The sequence below is a fragment of the Saccopteryx bilineata genome, chromosome 2 (genome assembly GCF_036850765.1).
Source record: "Saccopteryx bilineata isolate mSacBil1 chromosome 2, mSacBil1_pri_phased_curated, whole genome shotgun sequence".
Classification (NCBI taxonomy): Eukaryota; Metazoa; Chordata; class Mammalia; order Chiroptera; family Emballonuridae; genus Saccopteryx; species Saccopteryx bilineata.
This window is the reverse complement of record NC_089491.1, coordinates 132,573,958-132,590,780: the sequence shown is the minus strand read 5'-3', so window position 1 is coordinate 132,590,780 and position 16,823 is coordinate 132,573,958. Positions and strand designations below refer to the sequence as shown.

At 40.2% G+C, this 16,823-nt stretch overlaps 1 protein-coding gene across 1 annotated transcript in view; it reads right to left on the bottom strand.

Annotated features, from left to right (window-relative positions):
• Positions 1–9,978: 9,978 nt before the first annotated feature.
• LOC136323713 (myotubularin-related protein 6-like) overlaps positions 9,979–16,823 on the bottom strand; it is an 89,994-nt gene continuing 83,149 nt past the window's right edge. The window contains 3 exon segments of the mRNA XM_066255554.1: positions 9,979–10,100; positions 10,687–10,864; positions 11,295–11,579. Of these exon segments, the coding sequence (XP_066111651.1) occupies positions 9,979–10,100; positions 10,687–10,864; positions 11,295–11,579 (585 nt within the window).

Below are 16,823 nucleotides of genomic sequence, written 5' to 3'. Positions count from 1 at the left end.
AAGGTGTTAGTTCAGCTCCTACTGATTTCCTTTGGTTTCCAAAAGTGACCAAGGTGACTGGTGCCTGGGAGCTCTTGGTTTGAAATAGACGTCATGTGCCCCCCCCCCAAAGCCCACTGCCTCCCAGATGGAGTTTGAGGAGATGGGCTCTGTCTCTCATCTCCAGCTTAGCCTTAATGAACAGGTAAAGCTGCCCACACCTCCCTCAGGGAAAGCTTCCTATCCCTTAGGTAGGGGTCCCCAAACTAAGTCCATTTATCCGGCCCCCCACGCACTTCTGGAAGGGACATCTCTTTCATTGGTGGTCAGCAAAGCGCAGCATCGCTCTCATACAGTACTACTTCCGGTGACCCGGGACTTACTCGTCACGGCTCCGGAAGCACGTCATATCACTTGTTACAGCTAGCAGTGACAAATATGGAACCGGACATTGAGCATCTCATTAGCCAAAAGCAGGCCCACAGTTCCCATTGAAATACTGGCCAGTTTGTTGATTTAAATTTACTTGTTCTTTATTTTAAATATTGTATTTGTTCCTGTTTTGTTTTTTTACTTTAAAATAAGATATGTGCAGTGTGCATAGGGATTTGTTCATAGTTTTTTTTATACTCTGCCCTCCAATAGTCTGAGGGACAGTGAACTGGCCCCCTGTGTAAAAAGTTTGGGGACCCCTGCCTTAGGGAAATAGGGCAGACAGCCGTCTGTGACTGAAGAAGTTACCGACAGGTATATTTTTCAGTGAGTATCAGTGAAGACGAGAGAGCTGCTTACTCATTATTTAGCAGTCAGTAATCAGAGGAGCCCACTGGTGGGTGAACCCCAAATAAGAGTGGGGGTATCTGTGCAGTGGACTGTGGGCTGCTTGGGGTAGGGTCTAGGAACAGCATGGATGCTGCTTAAAACTCTTTCTTGTGGGCCATGTTAATATGTTGGGAAAGCATAACTTAACCTTGACTCTGAGGTATGTCTACTGGGAAGTAACGTTGGGGAAGTGGTTCCTGACTGTGGGTATTTCTTCAGGCTGCGGGATTGATGACATTTATTCTTTTCTTAGTGAAAGCATCACTCAACTATCAGTGGGAAAAATGTTAACCAGAAAGCCACTTACCTCCCAGGATAAAAATACAGATGAAAGTGAGGAAAAGATCTTTAGTGTGAGTGAGGAAGTAAGAATAAATTAAACAAGGAGAAGAGTGACCTGGCTGGTGGAACAAAGGTTTATGTCTCATCACGCCCTCAGGGTGACCCTGTCTTGCTCCCAGCATTCTCAATCTGACCCAACCTCCACCTGCCAAGGCTGATCAGAGCACTGCTGCATGAGGCCTTACACCAAAAAGGCACGGGCTGCTGCTCAAGAACTAAAGCGGTATTTGCACTGTCATCAGGCAGGGCAGCCTGTTGGGGGGAAGGGGATCTTGGTACCTCCTTCCATCCATGATTGATGGAAATATATAGGATAGGATCTTGCTCTTAGTGTGTACAGTTCACCAATCAGGATGGAGATGAACTTTTGATATCCATGGCTTTGGTGGAGCTACAGTACATCTCCCAGAATACCTGCAGTCATGAGTGACCGGTGAGTTCTAGACTACGCACCAGGGCTGCAGATATTTGAGGGTTCACTATGGATGTCCACGGAATGCTTTTGTGTGTGTGTGTGTGTGTGTGTGTGTGTATGCCAAACCTGCCCACACACCCACCCTTACTCTAGTGGTCTGGAGGGAAGCAACTCTACTTACACAGATAGAAACACAAAAATATGTATAATGAGTGTCCTTGTAGCACTTCAAGTAGCTTTTCCAGTAAGCCTTATGAATCCTCGGTGTACAGAGAGAAAAAAGAAAAAAAGGGTCGACCACAGCCCTCTCTCTTGCAGCACTTGCATCTTCTTGTCCAGGGTTATGCCATTGACCCTACAATGTTGGAAGCTTGGAGTCACAGAAAAAATACAGACTTTGTGAAAGTCCTCCTAGGGACAGAAAGGTGGAATGGGGCCTCAGGCAGGGAACCTGAAGAGGTGAGCAGGCAGAGGACGGCTCTGATAACATGTGGACCAAGCCACCAATATCCAGCCTCCCAGTTCCTACATCATCTCATCGCAGGTCCTTTATTTCCACTGCTGTGCAGTTACTGCCACACTGCAGAGCTTATTACCAGGAACATCTCTGCCATCTGGAGTAATACAGTCTGACCTTCCACCCTTCAGCCTCATCTGTCCTTCCAGCATAGATGCCCTGTGTTAACTTTTCAACTCCAACTCATTCATTTTTCCACTAACTATGTCTTCCTCCCGTACCAAGGTAGACTCAATGGTCTATCAGGTAACTAACATTTAAAGAGCTTCACTATGAATGGCCCCTACCAGTCCCCTTTAATTCTTTCCGTCTGGCAAAATTCCAACTATGGTTTTTTCCCCAGAAATGTCTTCCTGTAAGTAATTTATCACCACTGGATTAAATCTCACAATCAATTCTATTGGTACCCCGGAACTACCTGGAAATCATTCATTCAACAAATAATTATCCCATGCTTCCTAACATGTGAACAAATCAAATGGAGCTTGGGTACCTGTTTCCTTAGTTTGTTCTCTCTCCAAAGGTCCTCAAATCTATGTCCTACCTCACTTTCCTCTCACTGAGGCCATCTCCGCTTGCTCAACAGATGTGCTGGACCACTGTTCACAGAAGAGCTAGAAGCCATGACATGGCAACTTTTCAAAAAAATACTTTCAAAAACTATCATATTTATCCTTTCCCTTTCCCTGCCTGTTATACCGAAAGAGGTTTCGTTCCCAACCTCAAAGTAATGACACTTCCTGAATCACCCTATTGACAGATAGCTAAATTCCCTTCTTTTTTTTTTTTTTTGTATTTTTCTGAAGCTGGAAACGGGGAGAGACAGACAGACTCCCGCATGCGCCCGACTAGGATCCACCCAGCACGCCCACCAGGGGTGACGCTCTGCCCACCAGGGGGCGATGCTCTGCCCCTCCTGGGCGTCGCTCTGCCACGACCAGAGCCACTCTAGCACCTGGGGCAGAGGCCAAGGAACCGTCCCCAGCGCCCGGGCCATCTTTGCTCCAATGGAGCTTTGGCTGCAGGAGGGGAAGAGAGAGACAGAGAGGAAGAAGGGGGGTGGAGAAGCAAATGGGCGCTTCTCCAATGTGCCCTGGCTGGGAATCGAACCCGGGTCCCCCGCACGCCAGGCCGACGCTCTACCGCTGAGCCAACCGGCCAGGGCTAAATTCCCTTCTTGATGGACAGATGCACACTTGCTGGGTGCCCCCTCCTCTCCTTATCAGGTATCCAACATCTTTTACTTTTTAATAATTTGTGCAACACAAATATTTAAACACGCTTAGGAGCAGATAGAACACTTGATCTTTTCATGTACTCTCACCCAACTTTCACAGTTGTCATTTGGCATATGTAATACGTGCCATTTTACAATAAAGTGAAAAAGCCCATCCAAACACCTTGCCATCCATCTCTTAGTCTTATACTATGTGCCCATTTTTCTTTGATTTTCATCACTAATGCACCACAGATGTAAACATTATTGAAAGGCTTTGGGAATCAGTTCTGTTCTGCCTTTCAGTTAACCCTGAGGAGCCATTTCAGTGAATTCTTCTCTCAAATCCATACAAAAAGTACTTGCTGGGTGCCCCTTCTCTCCTTATCAGGTATCCAACACCTTTTGCTTTTTAAAAACTTGTGCACCTGACCTGTGTTGGTGCAGTGGATAAAGTGTCGACCTGGAAATGCTGAGGTCGTTGGTTCGAAACCCTGGGCTTGCCTGGTCAAGGCACATATGGGAGTTGATGCTTCCAGCTCCTCCCCACCTTCTCTCTCTGTCTCTCTCTCCTCTCTAAAATGAATAAAATAAAAAAAAATATTTTAAAAAATGAAGTCAAAAATTAAAAAAATAAAAACTTGTGCAACACAGAAATATTTAAACATGCATAGCAGCAGATAGAACCCTTGATCTTCCCATGTACTCTCACCCAACTTTCACAGTTGTCATCTGGCATATGTAATACGTGCCATTTTACAATAAAGTGAAAAAGCCCATCCAAACACCTTGCCATCCATCTCTCAGTCTTATACTATGTGCCCATGTCCCAGCCCTCATTTTTCTTTGATTTTCATCACTAATGCACCGCAGATGTAAACATTATTGAAAGGCTTTGGGAATCAGTTCTGCTCTGCCTTTTAGTTAACCCTGAGGAGTCATGTCAGTGAATTCTTCTCTCAAATCCATACAAGAAGTAATCTTACAGAGTAAGCCCAGTGCACAGTATTGCTGCTCCTTAATCCCACGGTAACTACACTAACATGATAAATGTATAGAAGTAGAGAGCTACAGAGTTGGCATTGCTATATGTGTATTCAAATATTTAGAAGAAACTTTTTTCCTCTTACATGCTAAAATGACTTAAATGCACTTGCTTATCTTTTCTTTTCCAAAATGCCATTAAGAGTAAAAGATTAGATGAAAAGATAATGATCATCATTAGCATCAGAAAATATGCAAATTAAAAACACTGTGAGACAGCCACAGACACACAAAAACATGGTTAGAATAAAAACAGGTAATTGTCACTGAGAATATTAAGAAAAGATTCTATAAGACTTTTTATCATTAGAAGTGGTGGGTTGAATTTGCTTAGAATGCATGTAACATTCTCATCATGAGTATATATCTAGACTTTAAAGATCTAGATATATACTCATGATGTATTGCAAAGTGACATATGTTTATAAAATAATATGTTCACTAAAATGCATTGTCTGCACTACAATTTTAACTGAGGTATCATTCTAATCAGTTATCGACTGGCAAAAACCAGAAAAACCAGTATTGTCATTAAGGCTTGATAACTATAATTTTTCCAAGAAGCAACATACCAAGTGATATTTATTCATGCAACACTATGAATAAAAAACAAGGAAAAACTGATTAACTGAAATAAAATTATCACAAGAGGATGTACCAATGATTCCTGCTAAGGTAAAATAGGCCAGAGAAACACAGTTTGGTTCTTTGTTACAAGAAGTAAAATTTGGGGATAAAAATCTTCTGGTGATTTTCCTTTTATGGAAGAAAAGGGAAATGAGTCTTTGTTTGAGGTTTTACAATACATTTTTGAGAACAAAATATCAATTATGTATATTCACTACAAGAAGTTTATACTTACACTAAATAAACAAAACCATATTTTCAAAGTTGTTCCCACATGATTACAAATGAAAACTCATCAGCCCTGATTTTCAACTCACCTGCAATGGACTGAAATAGGTCCGTCTTGGCCAAACTGCTCTTTTGTTTTATGGACTTGGCCAATGAAGTCAATAAATCCTTCTCCAGACTTTGGCACTCCTTGCTCTGGCCAGTCAGTGAACTGGAACTGTCTCACTGTTAGGACTGACCGTCCTGCCGGGAGAAAGCCAAGGACGCCAGGAGGATTCTGCCGGGGCACAGACCACACAAGCAAACATGATGGTTTTTCCAAAAAGAAAAAAAAAGGTATAAAAAGTTAGCAGCATATTATACTTATTTACATGCATGTTTTATCTGCTGTGAACACTGTCTCCATTCATATATCCTTACACTGCGAATTAGTTTGCTATTGTAGTGCCCAGTCACAAACCTCATAAAGTAAAGAGCAGTGCAGTTCCTATATGAGTGCATGTTTTAGAGACCCAAAGTTTGCCTTCAAAACCAAGGTGGAACCTATACACTATATTTCAAAAATTGCAGAATCCAGTAACTTCTTATTGAAAGGAGCATTCAGGCGTGTCATCTAGAACAGAGGGTTTGCTATTGATACAACTTTACATCTGCTGTGCTTGCTTATTTATAGCATTGTCAAATGACAGATATTGAAAATATCTGACACAAATTAGGTAGCTGCTGTTAACTTGGAGGCATACGATCTCTAGACATTGGCAGAACACACAACATACATCATGTGACTGACTATGCTGCTCAGTAGGCAGTGAGGCATCCCTCAAGTAGATCAAAGAGATTATGAGCTAATAAATGCTCTTATTCTTGAAAAGGACTCTTCCTGGCTGACCATAGGAATTAAGTCATCAGTGGGGGTTTTGACTCAGACAAATGAAAACACAATAAGAAAATAAGATGCAAAAGGAGACTCTTTCCTATAGTGATTAGGCAACACTGCTTTGACTCATGAAGTATAAATTGTGTTAAAAGAAAATACTAAGGCCCTTCTGATTCCTTCTGGAATCCTGCAAAATAAAAAATTTTTTAAAAAAAGCAGAAGGGCCTTCTGTTTACAGAAGCAGGAATAACAATTATGAGTATCACCTTTCTCCCCAGAATAAATAGAGATAATCCAAATTATAAACTTAGAGGTAAAGGGACCAATTGAAGAGGCCCTGCTCCCAACCTTGTATTCTGTTTCACCTCTTTTTCCATTTAAATAATTTTTGGATACAGGTGAGCATGTACCCAAGATTCTGGGTGAGTCTACAGAGCGAGACTCAGTCATCCTCGTTCATTCATACTGAGGAGAGGGGCTGACTCATGTTGAGATGGGCCGGCATCAATCAGCGTGGCGGTGTCCACTAGAACAGGGCTATTTCTGACTGGCACCATTTGGGGATGGTTATAAAATAGGAAGATCACATCAACTTTGTGAGAACTTTGTGTGCTTTGCCCATAACTAACTGGGTTACCATGGAAGCATGATACTTCCCTGTTTCTGGAAAAGGTTTGAAAAGCACAGGAAGGGAAGCCAGAGGCCAGGCAATGCAGACTTGTCCTCTTCCGGACATTTAGAGGATTTCATTTCTGACCACAGTTGCCTGAGAGAAGAGGCCACCAACCTGTGACTCCATTTAGAGGTCACTGCTTAACAATACAGTATTCTCAACTGCCAACTGGCTTTCTAAATTGGGAAGTTGAGATTAGAAACACACTAGGAGCACAAATGGCAAATGTTATGGCAGCCAGGATAATTATTCAATCATAGGAAGCCTTTAAAATGAAAACAAACACATGAACAAGTCTCTGCTTTGCTATTCCTTTTGCATATTATGATCAGATGAAATCTGGGCACATGAGGAGTAGTAAAGAAGGTATCTCCTGCATTTACAGAGCCTGGCTTCAACTCTTTATCATTAGAAGTGGTGGGTTGAATTTGCTTAGAATGCATGTAACATTCTCATTCACTTATCTTGCTTCAAATTCTGAAAGGGAATTATTATTATTATTATTATTATTATTATTATTATTATTTTAACAAGGCATGCTTACTTGAGCAGCTCAAAAACAAGACCTAGGAACTTAACTGTTGCCTTGTGTACAGTCACTTTCAGAGCAGTTAAGACTTCAGATTTTCTGGCATTAACAGGTCTGTCACCTCGGCCTACCAGCTTGCTAACCAATTTCTGGTCCACATTAGGTCAACAGCCAGGGCTCCAGCTTTGGAGATTAGCAGACAATCTCTAAACACGAGTATTGGTTAAGAAAGCAGCTTTCCAGAGAAAACAATGGATCAAGTAAATAGCTCTACACTGCAGCTGCACTTGACCCACCCACTGTGACAGCTCCAAAAACAAAGCAGAGCTTTGGACTGACCCCTCTATCCTAAGATATATTTATAGGCACGGTTTGAGAATGGCTAAAGGCAAGGATATTAAAGTTTACACACAGAGCATCTTACATCAGAGCTGAACCTTGGACTCAGCAATCTAGATAAGAAATGTAAAATGAAAATTAGCCACCCAGGTCGTGGGTGCACAGCTCTGGTGGACAGACACATTAGCACACCAAGGAGTAAACCATGCCAGCAATCACATTAAAATGTGCAAAGCTGGTTCGATTCTTCTAAAAAATGCCATTTGCTCTGCAGTTTTAAAATCATACCAAATTAACATCCAAGCCCACATGACCTAAAGGGCTTTGCAAAACAACAACATATTTACAGCCTCAAGTAATGAAGAAGTCAAGAAAGTTCCAAAGAGAATGAGTTGAGAAGGTGATTGTAAGAACAGTCAGACAATCAGTAAATGCTTCCCAGCACACATACTCACCAAATGCAGTCCTAAAGTTGAGCTGCCAGATGTTATATTTGAAAGGAAGCCAACCTGGGTTTGTGAGATCACTTGCCAGACAGAAGAAAAGTTACTTTTATATTTAAAAAAATTCCTCCCAGCTGGGTGGGTTCTTTTTGCTTTGGGAAGAAAGTCACTGGCAAATGTTTCTCCCAGAAGTGCATTTTAGACTACTTGTCAGCTAATGGTTAAGAGCGTAAGACTGTGCCAACTTACCCTGGCATCTGTGACCTTGAACTCTCTAAGGATATACTGTGGCATGTTGTACTCAGCCGTGGGATCTACAACAAAGCACTGGAACCTTGCAGATCGTTCTGCTGGCCAGTACTGATGACACTTCTCCTGAAAGGAGAGAAGGTTTATGTAAACCATACAAACGGGCAATAAAGTTTTGTCTGTCTTCTAGTTATCTCTCTATATATATTTTTCATTAGTAAAATTTCAAAATGCAAGCCCATTCCAACTGCATGCAAGTTATTTTTTTCTTTGAATCTGCAAGTTTCCTGAGAATACCAAAATCCTGTGGTTCAATTCTTGCCCATAGTATCAAGGACAGGACACGGAATATATTAGGTGCCAATACACAATCATTGGATTGAATACTTTGATAGGGTAACATCTTCATATCTATATGTTAACCAAATAATTCCATCTGTCCTTGGACGTAATACTGGCCATGTTAATCGTGCATTGCAGCACCTCAGTAGACTTGCACCATGGTGGATTGGAATGAAGAGAACCATCAAGTGTGAATGCGGAAAGAAACCTCCGAATTGATCTGGTCCAATCTCCCTTCTCAGCTGAGGAAACTGAAGCCCAAGCAGTTTTAATGACTTGGCTCAGTCTCACAGTGTCAATGACCAAATCAGAATAGTCAGCTCAGTTTCCTAGTTCTTTCCCCTCCACCCCCGTGGGCCCTAAAAGCTGGGTTTTACATAAATCTCTATCATTTGATTTATACTAAAAGACAGAGATAATATCTCAAGAAAATATGGCACAATGCTCGCTTGCATATATTAAATTTAAGTGGGAAGTCCTTGTGTCTCTAATACTATTTTATGTATATTTTCTGAATAATCATTTTTTCCCCCTACAGAGACAGAGAGTCAGAGAGAGGGATAGACAGGGACAGATAGACAGGAATGGAGAGATGAGAAGCATCCATCATTAGTTTTTTGTTGCGCACTGCAACACCTTAATTGTTCATTGATTGCCTTCTCATACGTGCCTTGATTGCGGGCCTTCAGCAGACCGAGTAACCCCTTGCTCGAGCCAGTGACCTTGGTCTTAAGCTGGTGAGCTTTTGCTCAAAGCAGATGAGCCCTTGCTCAAGATGGCGACCTTGGGGTCTAGAACCTGCGTCTTCCGCATCCCAGTCCAACACTCTATCCACTGCATCACTGCCTAGTCAGGGAATAATCATTTTTTAAAAGTAGATTTGAGATTAACTTTGAGTTATCTATGTAACTTTACAATCCTTTATGCAATGGGAGTGGATGGTGAGCAAGTAAGAATTGGCCTCAGATATGAAAGAACGTCAAGTTCCCTCCTATAGAGAAATAATGGCACGTTTGTTCATAAAACTTCAGCTTGTCCAGAATGAAAGGAAATAAAAATATGTTGAGAGACAGGACATAAGTCAAACAGGGTCATTTGCTTACTTATTTCTCTCTATAATTGTGTTTCCCTGAAAACAAAATACTAGATCTTTCTTCCAAGCACACAAATGAAAGAACTCGATGTGGCTTTGTGAGTTAAAACCCACCCAGAGTAATGAATGGCCCCAATGTTTCTGGAGTACTCTGACTTCCCAATGGCACTGGCTCTTGAGTTATTAAAATTAAATCCTCATGTCTACATGAATTAATGTCTTAGGAGGAGACACTCACTCTGCCTATCTCCTGCAGCTTGGTGAGCATAACGACGACGGGGGAATTGTGTTCCCACAGCATCCGCCAGAAGTCCTTGGTGGTCTCTGCCAACGGCCCCTGGGTAGCAATGTAGGCTTTCTGTTGTCTGAATTACAGAGAATGGAAATAGCATGTTAAAAAATTCAGAGAACATGCAAAAGTTTGCATTTGCTATGTAAACATCAAACTTGGTAATAAAAACTAAAAATATATCATCAATACAATGACAGTACATTTCTGTTAATATTCTATAATCAAATAAGGACATTTAATACATTTTGGGGACTCTGCAAAAGAAATTGCTTTGTTAATATTATGATGTATGTCTATCATTTTTTAAATTTTAGTGCAATACTAATTAGCTCAATTTCATGTGTCACACATCGTTTAAGCTATAGTTGTGCGGTGCCATTTTAAAGAAATGACTCTTACACAATCTATTAAATTTATGAAATATGGTGCAAAACAGCTTTTTTATTAACTCCTTCCATGTACAAATGGCTTCTGAAAGAGTGCAGAAAGCCAGATTAAAAACTCCACGACTGCTTCTTCTATTCAGAATTATAAAAAACAAATGCTGATCTGTGCATAAAGAAAATGCTTTGAATTGAGATAAAATTCATTCCTGCTAAGAAAATAGGGCACATGTAAATATCAAGGCTTTGGATTGTCAGGGGAACAAGAGTGTATACCTGTATCCATCCATAAAACTGGCATTGATGTAATCAGATCCTTCAACTCTAGGATAGGCTGCAGGCATACCCTTGTGGATTCATATGGCATAATATTAACAAGGCGATTTTTGAATTTATTACATGGAAGATGGGCACTGACGAATCTTGAAGTGTGAGCTTTAGAGCTGGCTAGATGCTGTCGAATAGAAAAAAGGAAAAATCCAAACAAGATAAGTTAGCCTTTGGTTTGAATGCAAGGTACCCAAGATTTCCTCCTTAGATACAAAGCTTTTGTTTACTTTGAAGCAAATGACTCTTCAAACTGTATACTGCTTTTCACTTCTACCTAATGGACTTCATATAGCCTATTGAATTTTTAAATATTATGTTCTGAGAGTATGATCTCTCAGTTTAAATTAGGGTACAAAGAGCTCAAGGTATTGTTGGGAAGCACAGAATAGAAAAGAAATAGAGGAAGCAGGTGTTTATAGTCAGATGCCTGAGGACAAGGTCAAATGAATCTTGTAACGTGGCAAACTTGAAAGGTTAAGAAAGTGAATCCACTACTCAAAGGTGACCCCAGAATGACCTGCTCCTAAATGACCAGATCATGCCCAATATCATACCTTAAATTCTAGCTCCATTCCTGTGACATTCTCTCCTGTCTCTATTTGTGTCAGCTTCTGAGTGTAGGCATACCAGTTTCTCGTGGGCACTTCGGTATTTCCACAAGTCACTGCTTCTAGCAGTGCATCGTGGAGAAAGATGTACTGGTCTTCTGTTTGAACCATGTAATTCCTCTGGGCTCTCATTAAAGTTACATAGCCATAAATATCTAGAGTTTCTTCATGCTTTATTCTCTCTAACATGCATCTATTACAATGAAACAGCCAGTCCGGCCAACTCCCGCACTACAAGAAAAACAAAGAGAAAAGTCTACATAAATACATCAGGAAACTAACATATATAATAATAACATTATTTTCTTTATTATTAACTGGGTTTTAAAACTCATTAATTCTACTCCAATGGCTATTGTGATAATTTTGGAGCACTCTAAAGTCAAAAGTATTATCAAGTCACCATAACCAATGAGTAGGGAACAATATACCAAGTCAAACTAGTTTGGTTTCAGTGTGTAAAATATCAAATCCATAATTACTATGCTTCTTGATCACATAATACAAAGTAGACATTATTTTGAAACCATTATGAAAAAACATACATTCAGGCTGTTTATATCAGGAAATATTTTTTAAATAGTAAAGATCTAACTAGGCTATTATATATTGTTGTAAACCATTCTCAGTCTATTTTAGTTCAATTTACCAAAAAAACTAGTAAATCACTGGACTTGAAATATTTCATATTTTAAGTCAGCAAGGAATTTCTAAAACCAACCAAATGGGAAGTACATAATTAAGATAGTAAGATGTTGCACGCTAAAAATAGTACAAGGTATTCTCAGTGGGAAAAAATTCTTAATAAAAAGCAATCACTATAGAGTGTGGTTGTGTTCTAGTTTTTACTCCCTTTATTTTCAGAGTTGAATATATTTTAAAATTCCACGTGAAATTCAAGTATTCCCGATGGGGAAATAAAAACCTCACTCCGTTGGAAGAAGCTCCGAGGCATTTTTTAAACTTCATCACTTGAGTACTTATGGGTCATTTTCCAATTGGTGGAAACTGGCTCAAAGAAGAGGAAGTAGAGAGTCCGCAAAGCGAGAAGACAAGATGTGCCGTTCCAAAAAGACAGTCTAACTTACTGAACGAATCACAGGGTCGGGCTGTTGAAACACTGGAATTTACTTCAGTGTTGGAAGAAAAGATATTAACAAAATAACACATTTGTGTTCTTAAATCTCAAGGTAAGCCTTGTTTGTCTCTTATTTTATCAACTCTTTTAGGCTATTTTGTGTCAAGTATGGTGGAATTCAAAATTCTTGGTCATGGATATGTACCTGGCTGGGAAACATGCAATCAGCAGGTACAGGTAATATATCACCACCTTATATACCAAGCAACAGGCAGCCTCCTTCGTTTGCTACATGCCACTGTCTCCTGTCATTTGTATATCTCTGTGTTCATTCATTTGTCCACCTGTCCATCTCTTCATTCAATGAATAAGGAAGTACTCTGCTAAGTAACATACAGTAACTTTGCTACAGCATTACAGATGACTTAGATTCCACCTTAAATATCTCAGAGTCTATCATGAAGATACTTTACAGAACTATTTATAATACAAGAAAGAAAGGTTATATTAATGTTTTTGTTTTTTTTTTTGGTGATGTGACATTTGCACCAAAACTTGAAGAAAAGAAAGGATGATGAATTTGGGGATTTTAAATGATAGAGGGGTTTCTTAGCTTGAAGCGAGACCTAAGGTTCAAGATAGTTTTTCCAGATACCAACGGCTGGGTGTCCTTGAGAAAGTTATTTAACATTTTCCCCATTTTCCTGCATTTCTTAAAACATGGTTATGATAATTAACTTAAAGAAAGAGGCAGTTGCTTGGTAGGTATAGACTTCAACCTCTGATGCTGACAACAAGGAACAGGCAATGTTAACTCTGGGGAATTATGACAATCTCTGCTGGATAATTTAAGATTAGGCTTTCAAAATCTTGCTTTAATCTATCCCCTAAAGCTGTGTTCTCTTTTCTCTCGTTATTTCCAATAAAAAATATCTAATGTTGGGGGGAACTTAGTGCTTTCCCATATACTGGTACGGTAAATAAAATGGTAGTAATGTGCTTTCCCACAACAAGGTTTGGTGCCTGGGAGGAATTCTGCAAAATGGCAGCTTCTTTTTCCCTTCCATAACTCATAACTTTTGGGAACTGCCCTGAACTTAGTGCTAATGGCAAATGGCCAACCAGGGACTCAGATGCAGGCTCTCTGAGATGTTGAACTTTAGCACATTTCACGGTATCACCGCTGCTTCACATGGCTTTCTGTCATTTGGGTTAGCAGCAACTGCCACAATAGTGACTTTCTTATGGCTCACCCCAGTACCATTCCTTTAGTAGTGTCTATTCCTAGTGCAGTTTCCTTGAGAAGTCTTTTTTTTTTGGTTCCTATGACACTTATTGAGGGAGTATGGGAAATATCAGAGGTTATCCCTTTGGGGTTGATGGTAGGAAGGGAGAAAATTTTATAATGATCTCAAACACAAAATAACCTGAAATATGTAGCACTAAACATTAGCCAAAAAAGAAATGTGAGTCATGTAATGGTTCCTTGGATGTCATGACAGGATAGAAGTTCTATGAAGTTGCAATCCGAAATGAAAGATGAACCCTAACTCTCATCTTCAGAAATCTACCAACATCCTTTTAAACTGTCCATCAGAAAAAATATTTTCCCCTTTGATCCCTGTACTGATTGTTCTCTTGTCTCTGGATTTTTCCATCTGTATCTCTTTTCCTAATTTACAGACCTTTTTCAGCCCTCCAAATGAAGGTGAGATCCCCAAAGTTCTATCTTTTCTCTCATTCCTCTTCATGGTTCAGCAAAACAACAGATTCCTAAAGAGATAGGCCCTTCTCTGAACATAGGGGAGATCTCTATTTCAAACTGCCCTTGAATTTCTCTAGAAATAAAAAGATTCCAAGATTAATCAGTATTTTCTCTGCTCAAATCTGCTCTTCTCTCATTTTTTCAGTGATATTCAGGTCTAAAATTTAAGAATCAGCTAAGCTTGCTTTTGCCTTGTGCCCTGCACAGTAATAAATTATGAATTTCTGTGCATTTAACCTCAACCATTTTATTCTACTATTCATCAGTGGTGTGTTGGAGCTGGCAAAAGTCAATTCTCAGAAATTCTGCTTAAGTAAATATATTAAAAGTTAGGGTAATACTCAAAACCTATTGCTGCTTAAATATTTTACATTTATGCTCTTGAGGTGGAAAGATATTATATAACAGGGTGCTACTGAGTAGCATTCAGTGCTGTCACATTTGAGGTTGAAATCAGCCCTGGCAGGAGTACTTACACCCAGTAAATTGGCTAATACTACTCCTCTAGGGGGCAGTTCATCATTATGCTTTATCAGCACACGCTGACTGTCCCAATTCACCCATTCCCACCATCAGGGACACACAGGAAGGTGCCCGTTATTTTGTTCCTCCAGCCACATTTGTGATAGGCTCTTTCATAAGATTCTTCAGACTATCACCCCACAAACACGTACCGAGTGCCCGTGGTGTGCTAAGACTCAGGGAAGTGGTAAGCAAAAACAGTCACGGCCCTTTCCTCAGGAATGTTACTGTTTAGTGGGGAGATTAGATACTAAATAATCATGTAAACAAAGATATAATTGTACATCTCAACAACTTCTGCTGTGAGGTAGGTAAATGTGCAGGGTGTTGGTACAGCACCTTTGAAGAAACGTCATTTAAATTGATACCTGTTATGGACTGAGTTGTGCACTCTAAAAATTCACATTGAAGCCCTAACCACCAAAGTGACTGTATTTAGAGGTAGGGCCTTTAGGCAGGTAATTAAGGATAAATGAAGTCATAATGGTGGGGCCCTAAGCCAGTAGACCTTTCACAAATAGGAGGATGCACCGGAGATCTGTCTCTGTGCACATGCGCAGAGGAAAGCCCATGTGAGGACATGGCTAGCAGGTGGCCATCTTCAGCCAAGAGTGGTCTCCCCAGAAACCAACCCTGATGGCACCTTCAGCCTGGACTTATAGCCCCCTGAACTGTGAGAAAATACATCTTCATTGCCCAAGGCCCCTAGTGGGTGGTGTTTCGTTATGGTAGCCCTAGCAGACTACTACGATAAGGCAAGGATCACTGTGCTCAGTGAAAAGGGTCAGAAAGGAAGAGAGAATGTCCCACAGAAAGGTCCCGGAATGAAAACAGCTTAGCATATTTGAATAACTAAAAGAAAGCCAGGGTGGTTGAAAGATAGTGAGGGAAAAGGGCATGTTCCATGTATTTATTTTCCATTTTAAGTACCGTTTATAACATTAAACAAAGAACCAAATAACTATACTGAGAATAGCTATTAAAGTAACTGCATGTTTATAAATAGGCAATAAGTTTACTATAAGAAGCAAGACTTCCCCTCAGCTCCAGGCAAATTAAACGTATTTTAAGCTTTCCCACTTCTGGGCCTTGTGGACACAGGTCCCGCCTCCTCCTCCTCCTCATGTCTACCTGTTGGCGTCTCCCTTTCTTCCGGACTTGTCTCGTCTGCCACATCGAAGGAGCAGGACTCTCCCCTCGGTGTGTTTCTCCTTGGATCCACAGGACAATTTATACCCTTCATTAGCAACTGCCTCACCTTTTTTTCTCCCTGGTTCTCATTTTTATACCAGTTAATATTCTCCTTGAGGGGAATGACAGAGCTTTCTTGTCACTACTGCATTAGATAATTTCTTAGGGTGATTGCCACGCTAGGAAAATCGAAGGTGCTCAACCTGAGTTGCAAAATTTAAAAAATGTATGTTTATATATTTCTTAACATATGAACGAACTCTGAAGCTCTCTCCGGAATCAATGATTTATACAGAAACATTCCCCAAAGCCCCCAGCAGGGGAGTATTTTTTGACACCTGTTTAAAAAGATAAAGGGAGATCTTATAATTTTATGAGATGAAAACAAGCCATGCTTATGCTTTACTCCAGTTGCTCAGAAATAAACCCCAGGCATTACTCTTTTTTTCTTAAGAAACTGAACAATGCAAATGCAGAGCTTTGAAAGGAATGCCAGCCTCCTTTTGTTTGAATTTCCAAGTTCCCATAGCAGCACATATTTTACTTCCTTCTCCAGTTCACTCTCTTTTTCACCCATCGTCAGGATCTGAGTGCAGTGCACCATTCAAAATGAAGGACTGTAGTTCCAAAAGCAAATGCATTTTTCTTTGATCCTGAAAAATTCCGCTCCCCAGAGCAGCCTTAATGACGGAACCCTATTTAGTGTTGTTTGTTTTCAATCATTTCAACAGCCTTCAACCTGAAACATGGTAAGAACAGCAAAACTGATAAACCACCCTTATTTTTATCTGTTTTCTGTCGGAGTAGTTGCCAAGCACAGGGACAGATTTTTCTAAATAACTTAAAAAAAACCAAAAATGTGCATAACCCCATGCTTCAGGCTGAGTCCAGCACAACTCAGTACATTTACTGTGTTACA